Here is an 18,295-nt window from a genome sequence, read left to right on the forward strand (position 1 = left end):
TATTACCCCAAGAACTCTTTTATTGCAAACACTTGCAGAGTCCCCAGAGTGCGACTTATCACACGCAGGCCCAGCTCCTCCCAGCAGACTGAAGCCAAAGGGAGAAGGAAGCTGCACCCCCCTGCGGGATCGTTAGTGGAGTCCCAGGCTAAACATTGTGTAAGAAAACCCTGCAGAACTTGGGGCCCCAGGAAAGAAGGATGACTCATTGCCTAAGATTCATTTGGAGGATATAAAGATAAAGTTCACAGGAACAGCTCTGAGAATGAGAGAGAACAGAAGTCCACTTATTTTGAACGCGGTGCCTGGCACGCTGGCACGTGTAATGTACTTGAAGAGGTGGCGCTCAGAATGCCTAGCGAGGTGCTCAACCCTGTGCTCCTAGCTGATAAGGAGCCCAGTGAGCCACCAGCCATTTAATTCCTACATTTGCACAGGAGTCAAAAGAAAGATCTTGTTACAATGGAAGACCCAGCTTTGGATTCCACAAGAGAATGTTTCCGTTTATGAATGGAAACTAGGAACACTGCCCCAACAGAACGTGATCACACACGATGGAAAAACTCACGAAGGATGCTCCGGAATGCAGGGCCGGGGTTCACACGTGCTGCCTTTAGCCAAATGGCAGCAGCAGCCCAGAGGACAGGGAACAAGACATGACTAATGTCACAACCCACAGAATTTCCATGGTGCTCACGTAACGAGCAGCGTGAGATCTGCGTGCTGTGTCGTTGCAACTGTGAGAAAGCAAGTGCTGAGGCCTCCTCTGCTGGGTGAAGACCAGACCTCCGACTGACCCTGGGGTCACAGAGGTGTCGCTTGACTGCTTCCTCTCTGGGGCCCTTTTTGCTCCTAAGCTGCTGGGCTGTAGACATCTAACTCGGAGGCAAATTCTGCCCACGGAACAAAGGGAAGAGAGTGAGAACTGCAAGTTCACCTCCCAAAGCATTCAGCTAACAAGCTTGCCTTTTTATTCAAAGAGCAGGATTTTGTTTATTGTTGCTTTTAGAGAGGCAGGGAGGAAGGAAGGGAGTGAGAGAAGTATCGATGCAAAAGAGAGGCATCAATTGGTTGCCTCCTGTAGGCGACTAGACGGGGGATCGAACCTGCAACCTTTCGGTTATGAGACACAGCTCTAACCAACTGAGACAGACAGGCCAAGGTACGAAGAGCAGGATTATGGAGAGAGGGGAAGTGAATGAAGGAACAACTGGAGTAGCTCTTGTTTTCTTAAATAACAAAAGCTAGTTGTACTGTGTAAAAGAAGTAAAATAGACCATGGGGTTGTTTTTTTTGTTTGTTTGTTTTTAACAAGGAACAATAACAAATTAAAACCCTTAAGTCATGAGGAAAGTCGACGTTTTCTTCTGGAAGATCAGACTTTTAGGTTCAGAAACTATACTATAGTTGAAAGATCAAGCTTTCAGAAACCAGGAAATTCCAAAGCAAGCCTACAGCAGCGCTAACTTGGACTCGTGACACATGGTACATATTTTACCGTCCGTGTTTAACAAATAGCCAGGAGATGGGGGGGGGGAAGTTCCACATATTTAACATGGCAAAATAAATGCTATAGCAGACAGAAGGATTTCAAGATGTTCTGAACACTACTCTGAGAATTCATGTTCCATTAATCTACATTTAGTACTTTCTTTTCCTTTTTTAAAGTTTTTAGACTACAAAGCCATTCCCAGTTGAAAAAAATACTTGTGTGAAATGCTGTGTATGTCATAATTCTATGAACTTGAGAAGTGGTCCCCCTCTTTTGACAATTTTCTAAAAATCTCATTAAACAAATTATTTTCCTCAACTCGAGACCTCGATTTTCTATCTCTGGAGCTTAAAAATACTCACATACTTCTCTTCAAATATAGCTGGACTTTTCTTCCTGGATGGAAACAGCATTCCTGCCAACTTTAAAATTTATAGCTACAACTGTTTTTTTTTTTAATTTTTAAAAGCACAAAAGATAATACCACAATGCCTCAAAGTAATTTTGAAAGGAACATCTCTTCGTCTTCATAATTGTCCCACGTCACTCTGAAACGGGCTCCAACTCGGCGTACAAATGGAAAGAACATCTACCTCCGAGTCTCAGTGCAAAATGTCACATTGGGAGATAACACTGACGTCTAAAAACATCCCAGTGGCCATCATACTCCAATCATTGCGAATTTCGTCACAAAGTAAAATGGTGCATCTAGGAAGCAAACTCCTGTGTCTGTGTGAGTGTGCACGTGTGTCTATGTGTGTGGGTGTGTCTGTGTGTCTGTTTCTATCTCTGTGTCTGTGTGAGTATGTATGGGTGTGCCTCTGTCTGTATGTCTATGTGACTATGTCTGTATCTGTGTCTATGTGAGTGGGTGTCTCTGTGTGAGCATGCCTGTGTGTAAGTGTGCCTATATGTGTGAGTGTGTGCACACGTAAGGCACTTTCTCACTTTTACAGACTTCACTACAGATCTCAAAAGCGGATTCACAACACGCCATTCATGTGATCTCCTGATAATCCTGAAAGGTATACAGTCGGAGACTATCATTGTGTGAGACAGAGCCTCAGACTGAGCCGCAGGCAGGCTAAGCGCCGTGCCAGAGCCCAAAGCTCGTCACTGCAAACCCTGCAAAACTGATCTGACTGCCGACTCCCAGACCAGTCCTTCCTAAGGAAGTTCGGGTGCGCAGATTCACCTCATGTGAAATGTGCAAAGCTGCAGGGTTTCTACAGCGGTTTGCACAATGCTGCTTTTTTCTCCCCCAGTATCGTGAGGGTTCACAGTCTGCCTCAGGGAAGGAGAGCTGGGGCAGTCCCCTGGAGTACAGGCATGGAGCCAAAGGCTGTGTTGGAAAATGTTTCCATTTGCCACGTTAGAGGCCTTTGAAAACCCAGTCAATACAATGCTGTGGCCCAACAGCTTCTGAGGCAGAAACTGTTGGAATTTGCTGGGGACAGTAAACTGGATCATTTACCATTAAAAAGAAATAAAATGACAATCAAGGGAAAAAGTGTTTCAAGCGGAGTCTAGGGTGAAATTTAAACTGTAACACTGGTTACAAAACAGGTTCAAAACTTGAACTTTTCCAAACTGATTAGGGCTCTTCCTACGTTTTCTGCGTGGCTCAGGGGACCACACTGGGACAGCATGGCAATGCCCCTTCCCATGGTACGGTGTCACATCTGGAGCTACATCTAACTGCCATTTGTCATCAGTAACAATCACCTTTAACGGCAGCGTTCCTGTTCTTTAAAATGACTCGAGGATTTGTTTTTCTTTGAAATTCCTCAAGGAAGCAAGTGAAGGAAATTGAGAATGTGTCAACTTACAATGTCACATGTATTTCTCTGTATTTTTCAGTTATTAGGCAAATTCCTAAAAGACAAAAATGATTCTTTTTCTTTCTTCTTGTATTTTCCCCCCAAGAGCAGAGCATGGCACGGGCCACACAGAGGTCCCAGACGGTTCTGGAAACCAGGCAGCAACTCTCCGGTCCCCCTTCCAGGCCCAAGGACAAGGAGGCATCTCGGAGTCTGGGTTTCCTCCCACTGATGATTAGGAGGAAATGAGCAGCGCGGACGGAGGGGCCCACGGGAGCTAAAGGGAGGGCATGGGTCTGTGTGAAACGCCTGTGGAGCAAACACTTGCCTAGAAGCTGGAGTGGACAGTGTGGCTAGAGATGCAACTGACCACAGGAACACACTCAACACTGTGTTTCAACAACCCATCGCCCATCGGTCACAGACAGAGACAGCAGAGCAGAAACTCGTCTGCTGCCCACTGGCTTCCGAATCTACGGACAGCTTTGTAGGCTGGCACCGCTACAGCCAGGTCTGCGGGAGGCCCTTTTCTGTCGCATCACCAGGCCTTTCCTCCCTCACGCACGTCTGTTTATTCCTCAGGCTGGTGCTGAGTTTTGATCATATGATTTACATTCAGCTTCTCCTAAGTCAGTTTGTAACTCACTGGTTTTACACTTTGTCGTGTTTTGTTTTTCTTTCGTCCCTGTTCTTGAATACCCAGTCGAGTAACAGGACGTAGGGCCCCGTTATTTTTTATCTAAAGAGACTATATTTCATATACTTGAAGTTGGGAGCATCTGCATGCCACAAATATATTTTAGAGTTAGAATCAAAACTCCTGAAAAGCAAACAAAATCTGCTTCCGCAAGAAAAATGGCGAACTCGGGGTCCTGAAAATGCCACAAGTGAATAAGCAGCCCCGAATAACTAAATATAATGTCTACCTAATAATATCTGTGAATAGTGCTAGAATAGTAGAAAATAACAAAATGCACTTATGATATAATAGCAAGTGGAGACAAGCTTATACAAGATATATATTATAGAAAAGAGAATGTTCATCGCAAAAGATCACATTTAAGTTCACCAAGGACAGTTTAAAAAAAAAAATGGGCCTCTGTATTCTAACTTGGGGATGTATGCCGTGAACCGCACTTGCTGTTTCAAGTTTCTATGGAAAACTGTCCCCAAACACATTTGAAACCGTGCATCTGTTACTGCTTATCTATGGGAGTTCAAGTACAAACTGCAGATCATCATCCAAAAACAATCAGTACTGAAGACACATGTGACTTCACAGGTTGCACAACAAGGAAGCCAACAACTTTCTGGGGGGAGCATGGCCCCACGGCCATGAGGCTCCCGCCTCCTCAACGTGTCGGCTCAGAGTTAACCTTGACCCAGAAGGCCCTCGCAAAGGGCGGTGGGGCTGCGGACGTGCACAGTGTGTGTTCTAGATAAAGCAGCAGGGGGAACGTGTGTGGCAATTCACCTACTTGGCAAAGCCGATGAAATCTTCGTGGTTGGTGTTGATGTAGGAGACCTGGATGTCAATCAACAGCAGCACCTGTAAGGCAAAGAGAACCCCTTGGGTGAAGCCCGTCTTCAACATTCGCTAACACTCAAGTGAGCAATTGCCTACAAGTTATCTTCATTAAAGTTTTAAAGGACGCTTCAGGTAGTATGAAATGGTGCATTCATTTTTTTTTCATGAGGCTCATAGTTTTTACTCTAAATTTAGAGAATGAACATCTACGTGAGAAGTCTGATTCCCACAAGAGGACAATAGCATCCCAGTTGCTTAGGCACACACACGCTCCTGGCCAACTAAACACAGAACTTAGAATTATGCTGTTCCTGTGAAACGTAGGCATAATGTTCAAAAGCAGGATGCGCGGCAAGACGGCCAGTGGGGGGCTGCTTGGAGCTTCCCGCTCCCATAGATGCCATACGTTAGCCACGAAATAGCAACTTCATCGCCTATTTTTTCCCTTCTCCTCTATCTCGTTAAGGTCCCTCTAGGCAAGCCGGAGAGCATCTCGCTGACCAACTCAAAAGGGAAAGCCTTCCTGACGTGAGGGGAGCTTCATCATCAAAGCCAAAGTGCAGGCAGGTTTCTGCTGAGAGGCCGCCTCATCGGGGGACCCTCCCTGCCCGTTCTCGGTCAGCACCCTTCTTCCCCTCAGTGCTGTGCCTCTAACTCCCTTTCCTTTGTGGCACCACCGCTAGCTGACGTAGTACGTTTTTACCAGTCGATTATATGGACGCCACCCGCTGCAGTCACTGCGCTATCCCAGGGCCTGGAATAGAGCCTGCAGCACCACCGAGATTTGTCAAGGCATGAACTGAACACGTGTTCCAGCAAACGTGAACAGGCATTGACCACGAGATACACATAAACTCCGAGTCCGAGATCTGGAAGGCCCTTCTGTAGAAAAGATTCATCGTTGTCAGGCAAGGAGACTTAGAACAAGAAGAGAGAGGGGCAACCGGAGACCGCGAGAAACAGAGCTTTCTTCCGGAGTTACTCAGAACTGAGTTCCCCTTCCCAAGCCTCCTCTGTTCTCCCAACAGAGGCTCATAGTTTAATACTGAGACCTGTCTTCCTAGAATGCTGAGACCTGTTGACGGGGAAAAACTACTTGAGATTCCCTGCCTGGGCACCCCCAGAGCTCTGCGCTTCGACTTTGTTGACTGAGCTTTAATGGCCACAGTGAGTAGTGTCACGCCGCCTCCCGACACTGCAGGTGACCCTGGAGTGCATCACGGCTAACAGTTCACTGGCTGGCTCTATATGTTGCTCCACCGTGGGTACTTTCTTAGGGAGACCCCTCCCGTGACCCTCACCCCACACCGTCACCCACACCATGCTGGATCATGGTATGACTCTCATGGAGCCTTATGTCATATTCGATGCACACTGCACCCTGTCCTTTGTAATTGTTGTGTTCACCACCAATATGATTCACCCTCTGTCTATTCTGTTTGCTGTTCTGCTTCCCCGCGGGATGGCCAGCCTCGTGGAGGCAGTGGAGGCAGGGGTTCCGTTTGTCTCGTTCCCCACTTTACTCCCAGAACCCAGCACTATACACACAGTAGGTGTCCAATAAACACTTGTGGCTGCAGATTTGATAACTATCTCCCAGCTCCGAACAACAGTTGGTTTTCATGTGCACGATTTATTCCCATGGAATTAGTATGTGGCCTACCGTTTCTCACTCACTACCCAGTGCCATGGCTCTGCTTTTGAGGGGATCCAACTGGTTACCCCACCAAATCTTGCTCTGAGTCCCAAGAGGACCTGCCAAAGAAGAGCAAATGGATCCCCCCAAACCATCCTCACCACCAAACATGAAGTCGAGGCACAGGCACTATTGGACCAATAACATCATGTCTGAAGTTTCAGAGCATTGGATACAGTTTTGTTTCTTGTCTTAATGAAGAAAACCGAAGTGTTAGGAAGAGTGATCGTTATGGGATCTTCCATGGTATTATCTCTATTCTCCCTACAACAAAGCCAGATTCTGTTAAATGCTAAACTCCCAAATCCATTTTGGCCAGGAGTCTGCAGGAAGAAGCCATAATACTGAAGCACAAGAAAACTGTTACCACTGTAAAGAGCAAAACATCTACATAACCCTCAACCCCGCCAAGAGCTGCCCCGAACATCTTGGACGCTCTCGCACATGGACTTGGCCTGCAGCGCAGGAAAACAGAACAACCGTGGCTGTTCTCATTCATATTCCTGGAAACTGGGAGTCTGTGTCCATCCTAGGAAGAGAGCCAAGTCACATATGGGGGATGAAAAGGAAAAGAGTACATTTTTTCCTCATTTTTTCACTTTCCCAGCGTCGCCCCCTGCCTTTTCCGCCCACAGTTATTGACCGTTGGGCTGAGGAGGCGCAGAGCCGACCCCAGCAGCCGTCCTCGCCCACCGAGCCGGCTGCGGCGGCCGTCACCGCGTGTGTGGGAGCGCCTGGCATGCTCGCAGGCACGCACAGACACTCAAAAGACCTTTGTTTCAGAAAAAATTCAGACAGATTTATGGGCTTCCACATTTTTAATTTTTGAATAATTTTTCTTCCCACAAAGCTTCCAGAGCAGAAGTTGGTAATAATTGCATTTAAAAAAAAAAAAAAACACCTGCTACAATACCTCAAACAGTTCTGGGACAGAGACCTGAGGACAGTGATCACTCTGGCCAGCGACTTCAGAAGCAGCATGTGACCCCAGGAGCCCAGAGAGCAGAGCTCAGAACCCAGATGTGACATCTGGGCAAAGGGACGTGCTCCCTCGGCCACACGGTTCTATGCCAGAGGAGGCAAGGACCCGCTTCCTCAGGCCACCGGAGCTGGCCACTTAGGAGGAGACACCTGCCCCACCTCCCGTCTCCCTCTGAGGGAGTTCATTAATCGGCCCATCAGAGCTGCAGGTGAAAGACCATTTCCCGCGAACTGAGAAAGTAATTCTTTCTCATACCTACTGTGTGCTGTAGCACTTTGGGGAAAACAACCGAATGGATGACGAACTAAAGCCAGGTTTTCGTCCCTCCTTCCATCCCCACCAAATGCCTGCGAGCCAACTACCATCATGATCCCGCTTGAAGACGAGGAAGCTGAAGTGTGAAGATGCCGACTGCCTTGTTCATTTATTTACACAGGAAGTAAACGGGCAGCTGGGGTCGCACTCAGGCCATCGGGACCGGGGCCCACAATCCTGACGACGACGCCATGAAACATGAAGACGTGAACAACTCATCACTTCGGAAGGAACACGAAGATCATAACGATATACTCTGCCCTCAATATTGTTTCCTTGGGGAACAGCGAAGTGGGATACATCACCATTTGAATTTTCTAGAATAAAGGCGCTAAACTAAAATGGTTCCCTTCTTTACTTAAGGTCAGGGGTGCAGCTGACACTGGAAGGTACGTGTCCTTGGTCCAGCAGCAGCCCTGACATTCCATGTGGGGACTCCAGGCCTCAGGGTCCCATATGTGACCCGAGGCTCGACTGCACTCGCTCATGAGTTAACCCGGATTTGTTTGCTCCTGCACCTGTGGCTCTCCAAGGGCGTGAAAGTTGGAAAACAAGTGAAAACTATGAATAGTGGTTCACTAACTTTCAAAGCACGAGGATAAAAAGGAGTGGCACGAACCCCGTGGCTCAGGCGGATGGCAGGTTGCCACCAGTCACTCAGCAACACCCCAGTGCGGGGGGGGCCTCCCTCGAGGAGGCTCTCCACCTGGTCCCCCAGACCCCACCCCACCCCACCCCACCCCACCCTCTCACCTCAGCCCCGCGCACCGTCGGCTGCATGTACGTGTCTCTCCCTGTGGTCTATCCACCTCTCGCTTCTATTCCACCTTCCTCCTCTTCCCTGTCCTCTCTCTCCTCCTTTCCAAGTCACCCGAGCACCACGGAACCTGGAATCTGGAATCCTAACTTCTAGGGGACTTTGGAGATGCCCACACTGACCAGCGCACAAGTGCCACACAGGAGAAAATGACAGTCCTGAGAGTGACCGACCAGGACGTGCTGTGGCTGTGGAGAGCATGCAGCCCGAGGGCAGGGTCCCCTCCCTGCTGCCGCATGGACGGCTGTGCCCTGGCACCGCACAGCACCTGCAAACCTCCGCCCTTCCCTTGGAAGCGTCTGACAGAGAACTAAGAGAAAATCCGCCTACGTGCATGAGGCCCTTGTCTTCACGTGGTCCGTCACTGTTTTTAGTGAGGTATCTTCCCTTGAAAATACTCTTTTGGATTCACAGAGGATCAGAAGATAATTTCAAGGGTACTCCTTGTGAACCATGTACTTTTACAAAATAGTTAGCAATGTGTAAAAGAGTTGTTGTTCTTAACAGTTTGTCTTTTTCAGTGAAAGGTTCCCGGGTCAGCTGGCAAATGGCTTTGCCCACTGTCCACAGAAAAAGAAAAGCAGAACACTGAACATGTTGCCTAAGATGTCAGGAATTTATCACTACCCTGGCACCCACCTGTGGGCCCATTAAGTTTTTTAAAAACCCTGTCTTAAAGAAACAATGAGCTATGTTTCTGGATTAGAGGTTTTCGAAGTGGGGTGAGTACATGCCAGGGGTACACATGAGGATAGATGGGGCGCCAAGAAAAAATAATGGAACTCCCTCTACTGAGTTTTAAATCGCATCCTGCTAAAGTCTTTGTATTTGTTTATATTCTTAACATACCCAAGATGTTACTATAGCAACCCATGAATAAAATGTGTACATGAGTGAAAATAAACATGTGCAGTTGTGTTCTCAGCCATTTCTTTCCCACTGGGGATGGCCAAGAGCAGTGGACCACCAGGCTGCCCTGGGAGCCCCCCCCCCCCCCCGCCCGCCACGCCTAAGGACCCTGCCCCAGGAGGCCCATGCTCACCTGGTCCTTGGTCTTCCCTTCCCGCTCGCGAATGTGGTTAGCCACGATCCTCTCCGTTTCCTCGCAGAGTCGGGGGAAGTTCGCCAGCTGTCGGGAGAAACAGACCCGAGTGTGAATACTGAAAAGGGCAGAGATAAAGGATGATATTTCGTAGAAGGTACACGTGACAATTCCGCAAGCAGGAGTGGGTATTCCAAAGAAAAGCCAAGTGAGAGAAGAGGCTCCACAAGCTGAAATCAGAGGAAACCTGGAACTAGCAGGGGGCTTCCCTCCAAAGAAGCCGGAAAATGGACAGCAGGCAGCACTGTGCTCTCCAGAGCCAGCACCCCCTCAAGGACAAAGGTGAGGAAGATGGGGACAAACATGAAGTGACAGCCAGGACGGTGCTCACTCGTTTCAAGCTGTGGGCCAAGGGCCTCACGAAATAACCTCATTCAAAAACCACGACAGTCAGAAAATATAGATCCTATGATTCACCCCTTTTGTAGAGGAGGACAGCAAAGCACAGAGAGGTTAGGGGACTTGCCCAAAGCTAAACAGCTCAGACTTGGTGGGTCCAGGATTCCAACCCAAGTCCTCGGACTCCAGAGCCCAGGGTCTGTCTGTCACCCTCTGAAGGTGATTCATTGCGTGAACCACAGATAACTCATTTCCCGTTCTCCCCCCACGGATGTGTTTGTGCGCACTGGGGGCAGGGACAGGGAGCGGGAAAGAAGTAAAAGGGCCCCCGGCTGTCGGCCGACTGCACGCTCAGCGTGTGTCCGAGCCGCTGGTGTTAACAGCCTTACCGTCTGCAGTGGCAGGTCGCCTGTGCAGACACAGTGGAATGCAGAAAACACTTTATAAAAAGCAAAAAAGAGAATCACGAAGAAGTAAATGGCCAAAGGTGCTGTGACAAGGCCTCAGAGGACTTCCTGCCTCATGGGTGACAGTGGAGCCTCCAAAGCTGGACATCTGTCGAATGGTAAACTACTTCTGCATAGTTTATCATTCAAGTGACACTGCATAATCTCAAGTAATAAGTAAGAAACTATGAAAAAACCAATACGATACATATGACTTCAGGGATCTGAACCTGAAATACAGAGTTCTAAGAAAAAATTTTAATTGTACCTATTCTGAGAGAAAGCAGCACCAAATTTCTAAAATACACATATGAAAATAAGTTTTAATAAAATCCAGAGTTTTAAGTGCTATTTAGGGTAATATTTAGTTACGTCGGTGGGACCTCGATATAAAAATTTAATTTTAAGCATGAACCACTTTTTCCCTAGAGGGGAAAAAAAATGAATCACTTGAAAGATATTTCTGCCCAATAAAATAAAAATTATATGCTTATTAAATTTATTAACCATTGATTAATCAGATTATGGCAGTCATGCTATTAGGATTCTCTTGGAACAGGCATGAGAGAGACCAGCGAGACTCCCAAACACTGCCTTCAGCAGAGACCCGGGTCATTAGGTGATCGTCTGCTCGCAGTTCCGTAGCAAACAGCACTGGGAAAATAAATGAAAACCGGAGCAAAACGCTTGTTATGCCCATGATCTGAGCTGACTGGTTTGACTGAACTACAGACACAGGCTCTGTTTTGATCAAAAAGCTGTAAACCTTGTAATGTTGGCCACTCTCTACAAACTGAGTAGCAATAATGATTTCACTGCTCCTAAAAGCATACATACGATAATTTTATTCCATTTCTCTGAATTTAAACCTGCCCCCAAATTCCTAATAATCCTTTAGTTGTATATAACATGATGCTGTATTTATTCAGGGCATGAAAAAAGTACTGAGCAGGGCACGACGCATTTGTTATCTTTTTAAAAAGGAAAAACGGAACCATCTACAAAGGTGATCAAAGCTAAAGGTGCTCAAGAAATCACATAAAGGTAAATGGGGAGACATTTTATCAAGTGTTTTATATTTTAGGCGTGGCGTATCTGAGGGGCTGGGACAGAGTGACTAGGTAACAAGCCAAGCCCCCGCTCTTGAAGCAGGGTGCAGCCAAGAGGAGGGCCCCAGGAAGGGATTTGTAATGGGGTCCAGAGCTCGGGGTGTCCAGGAAATATTAGAAAAATGTATGTAGGATGTCCTCACCCCCACAAGCCTGAGCCAGGGGGGATGGGACACATGGAACAGGGCTATTCAGAGCTGTTTTGGGTGGCAAGAGCTTTGCAGCTAATCCCTGGCATGGTCATTTAACATATCTATAACCTTTAACTGGTTTCATGGATGTGTTAAATAGCTGTGGCCCTGCTTTGAGCCAGGGAGATGGGAGTGACTTCCACCCAAGGTGGGACTGGGAAGCAACTCCCCCTGGTTACAGGGCCTGCGTGAGAGCTTGGAGATGATTGGCTCCATGCCATGGGGCCACACCTGCCCAGACTTACTATGGCAGCTCAGAAAAGCTGGAAGAATACGGGATGCTGGCAGGTGTAGCTGACTGTAGGAGGAGTCGGAAATGGGGCTGCAAAGGAAGCTGGGCGCTGGGATTTAAACCTAGGCCCGGCAGCCATAGAAAGGGAAGACCACGCGGTTCTGAAGTAAATAGGGGGCCACGAGGTTCTGAGGGGAAAGGAAGAGGGCCACGTGGTTCTGAAATGGGGAAAAGGACCACATGGTTCTGAAGGAGAGTAGAGAGGACCATGTGGTTTTGGAGTGCTTCTTTTTGCCACACGGCTTAGGCAGCAGGAGAGACTTTGCCAGGAAGAAAAGGGGAGAAAGGGTTCTTGCTGGTGGGCCGTGAGAAGGTGACACATGGCTTTGGATTAAGTGGAGATTGCAGCAGCCACACAGCTGATGGTGCTGGGAGCCTGAATCACGGACTTCTACTTCCTTTCCTGAGACACGGTACCCCAGACTGGGCACAGGGAGAGGGAAGGACTGTGCATCTGTGGGTATTCTAAAGGACTTTAGTATCTTATTGAAGACATTAAGCCATTACTCTAAGTGTGTAACTTTTAAATAAACAATTCCTTTCCTTTTCACCAGTCTCTGGCATTGAGAGACGTCTTTCCTCTGGCGGCGGGCATTGTGAACCTAGCAGGTGGGCGTGGTGGGGGGAGGAACCTCCAGAGACAGAAAGGGGGAATCTTTCTATAATAATTTATTGTGAACCCCCCCCCTTGCTCTGTAACAGTTTTTGGCAACCAGGAAGGGATGCTAATTGCCCGTGGCAGACCTACCCCCTCAGGTGTGGGAGAGTGAGACTGGGGAGTTTTCCCGGTCTCTGAGAGTTTCTCTGCACTCCTGAGGGCATCGCCGCCTAATCATGCCCGGAAAAGTGGAAAGGAAACGAAAGGGAGCAGGGAAGTGACTTGTTTCTGAATACTGCTTGGGGATAATGGAGTTGTGGGTGATGGTTTGGTTGGTGTGCTGCTCCCAGTTAGTGTGCTGCTTCCAGGCTGCCCCTGGCTGCTCACTCACAGGTTCAGTGAGCCCAGGTGGCACTAAGGGAACTTGTACTCAGGTGTGGGGAGGAAGCAAGCCCCTATGCTCTGTAAGCCGAGCCTGCATGAATGTTGGGGATTGGATACCAAGTCATGTGGGTGCGTCACCATTTTGGGTAAAATGGAGGATGAGCCACGTGAGTGCCCCACCGTGGAGGACGGGTCAACCTTGTGCATCTCCATCTTGGATGATGAGTCACCTGAGAGTTCTGCCACCTTTGAACTGGGCGAGGTGGTGGGCTGAGGGTTGTCTTCAGATTATGGGCTGTGTGTTGCTGCTGTGTGGGCACTGCACCAGTCAGGTTCTCTGTGCAACTGGCTCCGATAGGAATAGCTCTGGTTCTGAAGGTCATGGACTGGGGTCCAAGGGTGACCATCTGATTTATAGGGCGTTTGCAAGGTCTAAGCTTCAGAAAGCTGCAGGATGTCCCTATGGATTTAGGGACTTTTAGTGGAAGGTGCCTGCAGTGCTAGGGACTTCTGGCTGCCGGATACTGAGTTTAACTACTGAGTTTAAGTATAGTCCTTCCCAGTGTGGGAAAGGAGCAGGGATTAAAAGGGAATAGTGGTTAAATCTGGATGGGCAAAAATATGTAGAAAGGTTGTGACAGTTATAAACCTGGAGGAAAGGAAACCTCAACTGCTTGTTTCTTGGTTTCATGGGAATGTGGTTTCATTTTGCTTCCGTTTCTGATCAGAAATTCTCTGTACCTGAAGACCTAGTGAAGGTCACCTGTAACCGGTTGGGGAGAATGCCTTTGCCACTCGGGACCCAGGAAGGGTCATTTGGGTCTGATGAGTGTTTCAGCCTGAGGCAAAGGAGCATGTCTCTGCCAAGAGACCAGACCTGAAGGGCATGTCTGTGACACTGGTTGTGTTTCTGATCAGAAACCCTCTGTACCTGAAGACCTGGTAAGGTCACCTGAGGACCTAGTGAAGGTCGCCTGTAACCGGTTGGGGAGAATGCCTTTGCCAATCAGGACCCAGGAAGGGTCATTCGGGCCTGATGAGTGTTTCAGCCTGAGGCAAAGGAGCATGTCTCTGCCAAGAGATCGGACCTGAAGGGCATGTCTGTGCCACTGGTTGTGTTTCTGTTTCTAATCAAAAACCCCCTGTACCTGAAGACCTGTTAGGGTCACCTGTAACCGGTTGGAGAGAATGCCTTTGCCACTCGGGACCCAGGAAGGGTCATTTGGGCCTGATAAGTGTTTCAGCCTGAGGCAAAGGAGCATGTCTCTGCCAAGAGACCGGACCTGAAAGGCATGTCTGTGCCACTGGTTGAGTTTCTGATCAGAAACCCCCTGTACCTGAAGACCTGGTTAAGGTCACCTGAAGACCTGTTGAGGGTCACCTGAAGACCTAGTTAAAGGTCACCCGAAGACCTACTTAGGGTCACCCGAAGACCTGTTAGGGTCACCTGAAGACCTAGTGAAGGTCGCCTGTAACCGGTTGGGGAGCATGCCTTTGCCACTGAGGACCCAGGAAGGGTCATTTGGGTCTGATGAGTGTTTCTGCCTGAGGCAAAAGAGCATGTCTCTGCCAAGAGACCGGAACTGAAGGGCATGAAAGTTTTGGAAATAAATTATGTGGGGTTAGTAATGGAAGGTATAAGGCACAAAAATGCAATCTTGGTGGATATCAGAAGGAAAAGGATTTTCCGTCGCACTTGGTATTTTTCTCCCTACCTGATCCCTCCAGAATTTGGCATTCTGAAGGAGTGAGTGATGACATAAGGTTTCTCTGCATAAATCCACTAAGACCAGTCATTAATGGTGGTTTGTTAACTGGTACTTTGACTGGAATGTCACGTCTGAAGGAGGCATGTCTGGGTTCTCGTCATCACCAGGAAGCCCTGAGGAACTGGGATTGACTTGTGAAGCTAGCAAAAGCCCACGAGAAGAAGCCTGGTACCTTGGTTGGTTGTGCAGTTTGTAGCAGTCTTTCCAGGGAAGGAACGAAGGTTGCTTTCCTGAAAGATGGCTAAAAAGGAACCTGTAGGCACAACGGAAGCCTCAAGGATTTGAGGGGAAACGACTGGTACAGGCGAAGCCAGGTGGCGGATGTGTGGCTCTGCTTCTGTGCCCCGAGGGGCGGACTGAAAAGTCAGTCTAAAGGTTCCCTGTGTGAGATCCAGCAAAGCGAACTTAAAAGATCATAGGTGATCCAGGCTGCTCTTAGTGTGTTTATGCAAACAAACAGGCAAAATTAAAAGTTGGACTCAAAGTAGTCGCTTTAATAACAACGAGGGTGATCTTAAGGAGAAAAATCATGGTCTAAGGAAAATCACAATGCTCAGTATTGGATATCAGAATGGTGCAGCTAACTGTCTTGGAAGTTTGTTTTCATTCGAAAGTTGAAACTGGGTTTGTAACATCACCGAAGATGTTCAATTTACAGGCACGAAGGACCTGTCAAATTGCCATTGTTAGATGTCATTGCAGCAAGGGCCTTGCAACTGAATGTCTTCCCAAAAGACAGTCTCGCAGGCACAGAGACTGGTTTGGGGATTGTTGTGTGAATTAACCTGTGTTCTTCCTTCTGTTTTCATAGGGCGTATGCCTATGACCTCGTTACCTGAGAGAATTGATTGCAATATAGGCCTCACTTGAGGAGCCCACCTTCATCATTGCCCCCTGAGACTCAACGGTTTGGTTAAACTAGGTGGTTGGGTTGGTGAAGGGGTTCGGCGATCTGTGGGCTTCACTTCAGAGCTGATTTTCCCTTTTCTGTCCTAACAGCCCGGACAGAAAGGGCCTAGGAATCTGAAAGGAGGGAAATCCTGATATATTCCCCTCAGCCAAGCAAAGTGTAGTGAGCCACAGGGTTTTGGATAGGTGTAGCATGCTTGTACACCTTCCTCCGGATAAGCCATTCTTTACCTAGGTGCCTGCCTTTGTTATTCAGTGATTATGATTTAATTGTGCCTTCCAACTCTCTTGCCAAATCTTTCACCTCCAGAATACGACAAGGATGCCAACTGTCCAGTAATGCCAGCCTTTGGACACCGAGCCTGCAACTTCGCAGTGACAGCCAACTGACTTGGATTCTGTGAGGTCGTTCCCCTTACAGGAAGGACTCCCTCCGTGCTGCATCCCCCTTTCAGGGTACCACTGACCCAAGGTTAGGTAGGACAACATCCATGTCCAGCCAGAAGCAGTTACAAGAAGACGAGACCTTCGTCCATTGTCCTTTATATGATTATAAAGTGGTTGTAAATCTGAAAGGAGGGATTGAAGCAGGGTGCAGCAAAGAGGAGGGCCCCAGGAAGGGATTTGTAATGGGGTCCAGAGCTTGGGGTGTCCAGGAAATACTAGAAAAATGTATGTAGGATGTCCTCACCCCCACAAGCCTGAGCCAGGGAGGATGGGACACATGGAACAGGGCTATTCAGAGCTGTTTTGGGTGGCAAGAGCTTTGCAGCTAATCCCTGGCATGGTCATTTAACATATCTATAACCTTTAACTGGTTTCATGGATGTGTTAAATAGCTGTGGCCCTGCTTTGAGCCAGGGAGATGGGAGTGACTTCCACCCAAGGTGGGACTGGGAAGCAACTCCCCCTGGTTACAGGGCCTGCGTGAGAACTTGGAGATGATTGGCTCCATGCCATGGGGCCACACCTGCCCAGACTTACTATGGCAGCTCAGAAAAGCTGGAAGAATACGGGGATGCTGGCAGGTGTAGCTGACTGTAGGAGGAGTCGGAAATGGGGCTGCAAAGGAAGCTGGGCGCTGGGATTTAAACCTAGGCCCAGCAGCCATAGAAAGGGGAAGACCACGCGGTTCTGAAGTAAATAGGGGGCCACGAGGTTCTGAGGGGAAAGGAAGAGGACCATGTGGTTTTGGAGTGCTTCTTTTTGCCACGCGGCTTAGGCAGCAGGTGAGACTTTGCCGGGAAGAAAAGGGGAGAAAGGGCTCTTGCTGGTGGGCTGTGAGAAGGTGACACATGGCTTTGGATTAACTGGAGATTGCAGCAGCCACACAGCTGATGGTGCCGGGAGCCTGAATCACGGACTTCTACTCCTTTTCCTGAGACACAGTACCCCAGACTGGGCACAGGGAGAGGGAAGGACTGTGCATCTGTGGGTATTCTAAAGGACTTTAGTATCTTATTGAAGACATTAAGCCATTACTCTAAGTGTGTAACTTTTAAATAAACAATTCCTTTCCTTTTCACCAGTCTCTGGCATTGCGAACCTAGCAGGTGGGCGTGGGGGGGGAGGAACCTCCAGAGACAGAAAGGGGGAATCCTTTCTGTAATAATTTATTGTGAACCACCCCTTCCCCCCTTGCTCTGTAACACTCTCAGGGAGCTTACGTTCCCACGTCCTTGTATATTTCCCCTCCTCCACCACCACCAACTGCGACAGACACGTATTGTACAATTCACATGCTCACGTGTGCCACAAAGAAAACAAAGTCTGGTCAGCACATGAAGAGGGGGATGTGGGTGTGTGTGTGTGAGAGAGAGAGAGAGAGACACACACACCCGTGCAGCCATCAGGAGGCGGGGCGTTCCCCACTTCAGGTTGGAAAAGTGCATTGGCCCCACTGCCAGGGGCCACCACTTGTTTCCCTGTTGAAGAAACGAGGAGCCGGGTGTGGATGGAGGGGAGGGAGCCTGGGAGGAGTGTGGATCGGGAAGGGGCGAGACTGTGGAGGCCTGGAAGGCCAGGGCTTCAGAGGCATGTGTGCAGGTAAGTGCATTCTAGCCACATCTTTACTTACCCAACGGGCCACAAAATGCAGCATCCCTTCCAACAGCCCTTTTTAATGGAAAATCTTTCCCTGTATTTCTAACCGTCAACTGAGGTATCTTTTTCTTATAATTTCCTTGCAAAGCTTTTCTTTTTTTATAAGCAAGGGGAAAAAATCAATTAATTGGTATGATGGAGACACAAGAAAGGCATTTCCCAAGAGGGCAGCAAACGGCACCGTTGCTGAACCGTGGTTGAAAACACAAGGTGTTCCTCTCGGTGCGTCCTGCAAAGCACCCTGCCACAGTGCTGCAGAGCACAGGAGGGAGGGACAGCGGCTGGGGGCTGACGGCCAGAGAAGCCCACGATGGAGATGTCCCCGGAGCGACGCCAGCAGCTCCCAGAGCTCCAGTGTCCCTGGGCTGCCCTGTCCCCCCCCCCCCCACCCCAGACAACAGTG

At 48.7% G+C, this 18,295-nt stretch overlaps 1 protein-coding gene across 9 annotated transcripts in view; it reads right to left on the reverse strand.

Annotated features, from left to right (window-relative positions):
- DNM3 (dynamin 3) overlaps nt 1-18,295 on the reverse strand; it is a 381,825-nt gene that overhangs the window by 239,906 nt on the left and 123,624 nt on the right. For all 9 annotated transcript variants that reach the window (XM_053914860.1, XM_053914861.1, XM_053914862.2 and 6 more), the window contains exons 11-12: nt 9,693-9,779; nt 4,791-4,861 (exon numbers count right to left, since the gene is read on the reverse strand). In XM_053914860.1, coding sequence (XP_053770835.1) covers nt 4,791-4,861; nt 9,693-9,779 — 158 coding nt within the window. The remainder of the gene's footprint in view (nt 1-4,790; nt 4,862-9,692; nt 9,780-18,295) is intronic.

Source organism: Desmodus rotundus, chromosome 12 (assembly GCF_022682495.2).
Source record: "Desmodus rotundus isolate HL8 chromosome 12, HLdesRot8A.1, whole genome shotgun sequence".
Lineage (NCBI taxonomy): Eukaryota > Metazoa > Chordata > Mammalia > Chiroptera > Phyllostomidae > Desmodus > Desmodus rotundus.